The sequence below is a fragment of the Chlorocebus sabaeus genome, chromosome 13 (genome assembly GCF_047675955.1).
Source record: "Chlorocebus sabaeus isolate Y175 chromosome 13, mChlSab1.0.hap1, whole genome shotgun sequence".
Taxonomy (NCBI): Eukaryota; Metazoa; Chordata; class Mammalia; order Primates; family Cercopithecidae; genus Chlorocebus; species Chlorocebus sabaeus.
Genome location: NC_132916.1, coordinates 23,115,384 through 23,121,587, shown reverse-complemented (window position 1 = coordinate 23,121,587; position 6,204 = coordinate 23,115,384). Strand labels below are relative to the sequence as shown.

The window sequence follows — 6,204 nt, the reverse complement described above, 5'->3', positions numbered from 1 at the left end:
TGTTCCAAGGAGGGGTTTAAATACATCATCAAACTTGTAAAGTGATCCAACACTGCTTGAAATTCTCACTAACCTTAAAACGGATTTTTGGTACTGTGTCATCTAAGATTGTCTGAAACAATCTGTTATTAGCATCACGGCTTGAATCTCTCCTATATGTTCTTTTTTTTTTTTTTTTCTTTTCTTTACTTGCTTTAAAGCCCATTTGTATGCCTAATGAAAAATAGACACAATTGTATAAACCATTGTAAAATTCATCTTTTTATGCAAACCAAACAGGAATAATGTATAGGATCTACTTCTAATCATTTAGTAAACACACAATAGCATACTATCAGGGTTATTCTTTGTTAAGAGATACTTGTAAATTATTAAAAATAATAATCTCCTAAATCCTGCCTTTCTGTAGATCCCAAATTATATGAGGACCTGTGGGTAGAGATTAAAGTCCACCTAGTTCCACTGATGTTCTCCAAAACTGCACAATTGAATAAGGTACAGTTAACCTGGAAAGAAGATGCAGGCATATCTGCACATATTTAAAGGGGACAAACATCTCAACAAATTGAAGCTCAAACCCAATGACCATTTCTATTTAATGCTACAGGCATAGTGGCTGAAAGATTTGGGACTAATAGTTTTTGCAAAGAAAAGTGAATTAGACCAGTAGTCTCCATTAAAAAAAAAAAAAAGCCTCTGAAAGTTATGAACATGAAATCTGGCAGTATATGCATAAAATTTATTCCAAAACTTTATGAAGTATAAAGGAAGGGAAGTGATTTACACACAACTCAACTCAGTCAATTTAAGGTCTAGGGTTTTCCCCCCTTAAAACTTGGCACTATCTTTAAAAATAAAATAAAGATATTTCAATAATTAGAACAAACTATGAAGGTATTGTGCATTTCTGTTTTATGTAGATAATAAAATATTACTTTAACATAAATATATAAGGATCTCTGCGTTTTTATTTTCCCCACAAGCACAACCAAATGTACCAAAAACAAAGTATTTTTTAAGAGACTGAACAAAAAAATTACATCCCATATAGATTTTGCTCACCTATTCATTTAAAGCTACAGAAAAACAGTTTCCAGAACCTTTTTGCTTCAAAAGAAATAAATATACATTGAGGCAGGCCACTTAAAAATGATATGAAAATATTTCCCTGGGTAGCATTAAAAAAAAAGAAAAATAGACAAAGAAACATTTAAACTATTTCTGCATTTCAAAAGACAGATATTAAACATATATACATAGTGGTAAGGTTCAGTGGTAACTTTCATCTTAGTAAACCTATCAGAGTCAGAGAAGCTGTAGATACATCCTCTGAACTCCAGCTTCTGACCTTACCTACTTGGTAATAAGTATCTGAAAATTCATTTCCTCCCTTCACCAGTGGCTATTTGCCCTGCTCTGGATAGCTTCACTAAAGGCCAGTCCCCATACCTCAGGAACGAGCAGCGTGATGTACCCGAAGCAGCTCCGTGCCCATCTCCTTGTGACATTCATTGGGGGAAATGAAATACAGGCAAATAAATATGCCCATTATAAGTCACCATTTATCTTGCAAAAACATTGAAAATGAAACAATCACAGGTGTTTGAAAAGACAATATAAAGCATATTTCCTAAAACCTTAAAGACTAATGAGTGCAATGCTAATCTGATGCTGAACCATAATTTTATGGTAGTGAGACTTCCATTTTTTAAAATAAAAATTTATCTAATACCTAACTGGAAAAAAACCCCCAAACTTTTAAGATTAATAAAAAGTGTTTTCCCTTTTAGCGCCCTTTTGTGCTGATTTTTCTTTTAAATTTTAACTGATCACAGTTTAATGGTATTTATTTTCGATACAGTTACAAGTTTTTTCACCTACACTTTCCAGTAGAGTCTTTTGTGTTTGTAGTTAACCGTTTTCCATCAAGATAAGGTCAAAAATGCACTTAAAACTATTAACAAAGGGGAGAAAGGAAGGATTGAAAATGGCATTTTTTTCCCCCTTCATTTGCCTTCCTTAGTGAAAGAGGGGGGAAAAAGCTGTCCAAGTCAAAGTGGTATATTCTGCAATAAATTACAGGAAAAGAGGGCGTGGGACCCTAAATATGACTTGATAAACAAATGAGCTAGTGAAGACAAAACCTGTCTACTGCGTGGAGATCGTCTGTGTATGCTGTGGGTATTTGTGTGCTAAAAAACACAGTCTTATGCATACACTATTAAGTTCTTGGGTCCTTTTTTATGTTAAAAAAAAAAGCTTATTAGAGAAACAAAGTTTAACTGCTGCTGTCAGCATAAAGAATTCTTCATAATTGTTACTAAAACTGAAGGTAGAGAACTATATAGGGATATCTGAAGATATATACTTCCCTAGTTCTCTTCAAAGTGCCACTTTCTTTCTGCTGGACAACTCTGGAAATATATTTAACCTCCACATTTCCTCTGAGCTCTTTCACAATGGGCCCGCCTGATAAAATGAAGCAATCAGTCACTCACTATCGATTTTTCTTTTTCTTCCCTCCATAACCTCCCCCAGAAACACTGCCTGAAAATGAAGTTTACTTTGTGGCTGGTAACAACAACCAATGCTTATTTTTATATTGCAAACTGGATTCTTGCCTTGGATAAAGCGGGTAGACCACGCACATTTCCTGAAAGCAGAGAATTGTCTATTTTGTATGAAGCCAGTCGTTTTGCTTTGGTAAGAGGAACAAATAGATGTTACACCCTTGTAAGGGGAATCTGAAGGTAACCAAAGTTCACAAACAGTACGAATAAGGGGCAACACAAGAACATTAGAAATGGAGAGAGGCCAAGAGCTGGCTTCAACTCTCTCCGATGAATAAAGCAAAGCAAAACAAAATCCACCAAAACGGCAATTCCCAAATTAACGGTGGGGAGAAAGAGAAAATATGTTCATGAATTTGTTCATGTAAACTTCAGTTTTCTTGCAGTGCAAATTTATGTGGTTAAATTTTGCCTATATCAAAGAACGTGTGTATTTTTTCCTCTTTCCTGATGGGAATCCACATCAAATAAACACAGCAGCATGTGCCAACTCCAAGCATCAGGAAGCTGCGTCTTGTGTTTATCATGGTTTGGTGGATATTTTTTTCCTTTTTGGTAATTTATTTAGTTTTGCCAGGTATTTATCTCAGTGCTTGCCATCTCTCTATCTCTCTCTCTTTCTATCTATCACACACTCTCCTCACTCTCTCCAGGAGACACTCCACTCCATTGCCTGGTTACTCGTCTGCAAAGGTCAAAACACATCATTACACCTGCTACCTTTAAAGGATAGTCCAGTGTCTTAGTTGCTTTCCTTTTTCCTTATTTTTTTTTCTTTTTAAGGGACGGGGGAAATAATAATTAAAAATAAAAGAACAATCAGAAGTTAGAGAGGGAACAAGAGGGCCGGGAAAGGGCCAAGGACCGAAGGGGAGGGGGAGCCCCGCGCTCTGCCCCTCCCCCCGCTGGAGTTCACTGGACGGGCGTCTGCACCCCGTGGTGTGGTGGCGTGTCCCTACTCCCCCCGTACACATCCTCGGCGCCCGGCAGAGTCCCTCCGGGAGGGGTCATCCTTTTCTCTTTCTGTCTCCTGTTACAAAACCAAACTCTCACCACCTCCTTCTCCAGCTGTAAGCTGTCCGCGAGGGAGGTGATCTCCTGGGCCGAGGGCTTGGGGCATTTGAGGAAATGGCTCTCCAGAGCCCCCTTGACGCTCACCTCGATGGAGGTCCGCTTTTTCCGCTTGCGCCCTTGCGCTGCGATCTTGTCTATGCTCGTGGGGCTGCCCGAGGACGAGTCCGCCTCCTCCAACCACTTGTTCAACAAAGGCTTCAGCTTGCACATGTTCTTGAAGCTCAGCTGCAGGGCCTCAAACCTGCAGATGGTGGTCTGCGAGAACACGTTGCCATACAGAGTGCCCAGAGCCAGCCCCACGTCCGCTTGGGTAAATCCCAGTTTGATCCGCCGCTGCTTGAACTGCTTGGCGAACTGCTCCAGGTCGTCCGAGGTCGGCGTGTCCTCGTCCGAGTGCGGGTCGTGGTGCGCGCCTGGGTGGCCAGGCGGACCCTGCGGGGGCGGCGGGGGCGGCGGCTGCTGGTGCGGGTGCGAGTGCGGGTGGGGGTGGTGGTCGGCATGGTGTGGCTCATCGTGCGCGTCCCGCAGGCCGTGGTGGTGCAGCCCAGCCGGCTGCCCGCCGGCACCCAGCATGCCGTTCACCGTGAAGCTGGGCTGCGAGTAGAGCAAGCCGCCGTTGGACGCTCCCATGGAGGGTGGGAGGTGCGCTGTAGCCGCCGCGCTCCGCCATGCCCCGGGCCCCGGGTGGTGGTTAGCGGCGTGGTGCACCAGATGCGGCGGCCGCTGTTGCTGCTGCTGCTGCTGCTGTTGCTGCTGTTGCTGCTGCTGTTGCTGTTGCTGCTGCTGGTGCTGCTGCTGCAGGGCGCCTGGCCCGTGCAGCTCGTCGCCGCGGCCGCCCTGCTGCACCACCACCGAGGGCTTGATGTCCGGCTGGCCCAGGGGGCTGGTGGACCACGGGGAGCCGTCGCCGCCGCCCCCGCCGCCGCCCCCGCCCCCCCCCGCCGCCGCCGCCGCCCCCGCCGCCGCCGCCGTGGGACAGCGCGGTGATCCACTGGTGAGCGTGGCTGAGCGGGTGTCCGTTGCTCTGCAGCGCGCCGTAGTCGCCCTGCACCAGGCTCTGCGCTTCGCGGTAGCCCCCCGCGCCCTGCTGCATGCCGCCGGGCGGCTCGGCGTGCACGATGGAGGCGCTGGAGGTGAGCAGGCTGTAGTGGTTAGACGCTGCGGTCGCCATGACTCTCGGAGCCGGACTGAGCGCTCCGGTTAAAGGAGCCGCGCATTTGACAGTTACTTTTTCGCCTCGGGCTCCCTCTCCTCGCTAGCTCTTTCTCCTCTCTCTCCCACAGCGGGCAGCTCCGACGCCCGCTCCGACGCCTTCTGTTGCTGCTCCTGCTATTACTGCTGCTGCTGCCGCCGCCGCCGCCTCCCGCCTGCCCGCCCTCGCTCTCTTTCTCCTCCTCTCCCTCCTTCTCGCTCTCGCTCACTCTCTGACTAGCTCGGCGCTCCCCCCTCTCCCTGCTCTCTCCAGCTCTCTCCCGCTCTTGGCAGCGCCGGCTCGCAGCGGCACGCGCCTGGGCCCCGCCCCCTCCGCCCCCTCCCATTGGCTCCGCGCCCTTTGATTTACGTGGATACCGCTAGCAACCTCCCAGGCCGGCGCCACTGATTGGTGCAGAGCTACTCCCTCCCCCTCCCCCGGGCTCGTAGTCCTCCTAGCCCTCCTCCTCGTCCCCTTCGCCTCCCGATTCAGATTCCCTCAGTTCTCACCCCCCCCTTCTTCCTCACCCAGGGCCTCCTCCGCCCTCTCTCGGATGGGCCCCGCCCCCCATCTGTCTCTCAGGCAGAGAAGCCGGGCAGGGGGGCGGTCCCGGTGCTCTTACCGACCACAGACACTTGGAAGACCAGGATTGGGGTGGGGGTCCGGGGCAGTGGTGTCCACTTTCTTTTTCCAATAGGGCTTTAAGATGGGAAAACGGAGGGGTTAAGAGAAAAGTTGGGTCGCACCCAGCCAGCGGGAGTCGGATTTTTATTCACTTAGGGACAAACACACAGTGTGTATCTCTTAAACCTAGAGCCAAGAGCCAGACTTGTTCCCCTGTTCAACTCTCCTTGCATTCCACGGTTAGAGTTTCAGTGCACAAGTGACTCTTGCTCCAGGGTGTGCGGACACTTCTGCCCCAATAAAGCTCTTCTCCTTCCTCTCTATCCCGCGGCTGGCACAGGCTCTCTTCCTTTTAGCTTCCAGGCCCAATTGTCTCCCAGTCCCTCGGGGAAAGAACCCCGACGGAGGCAGGCTCAGCCGGCGTCGCGGCTTTTAAGTCACTCCTGTGAAGGCTCAGAGTGCTTGCTCTGACAGCGTAGCGGTCTGAACTGAAAACAAAACAAAACTCTAAAAGTCTCTGTCAGATTCACACGCCGGCGCGGGCAGTTTTTGGTTTAGAAAACTAGAAGCCTGCGTGGGCTCCGCCTTGTGCAAGGCTGCCGGAGTGCTGGCGAGGGGTGTGCGGCCTCGTGGGGGCGGCGCAGTCGCCAAAGGCCGCTTCGGGAAGCGGCGCAGAGGGGCTGCGTGCGCGATTCCCCGCGCTCCTACCGCTGGTGGGTGCAACTTTTCCGTTAGCCTCTTCGG

General features: G+C 48.7%; 1 protein-coding gene across 1 annotated transcript; it reads right to left on the bottom strand.

Moving 5' to 3' along the window:
- Positions 1 to 895: 895 nt before the first annotated feature.
- POU3F2 (POU class 3 homeobox 2) lies at positions 896 to 5,134 on the bottom strand. Its single transcript, XM_008007525.3, is given in 2 exon segments — positions 896 to 4,583; positions 4,585 to 5,134. Coding segments are annotated over 2 exon segments (1,332 nt in total). The 5' UTR covers positions 4,816 to 5,134; the 3' UTR covers positions 896 to 3,482.
- Between the last annotated feature and the right edge of the window lie 1,070 nt (positions 5,135 to 6,204).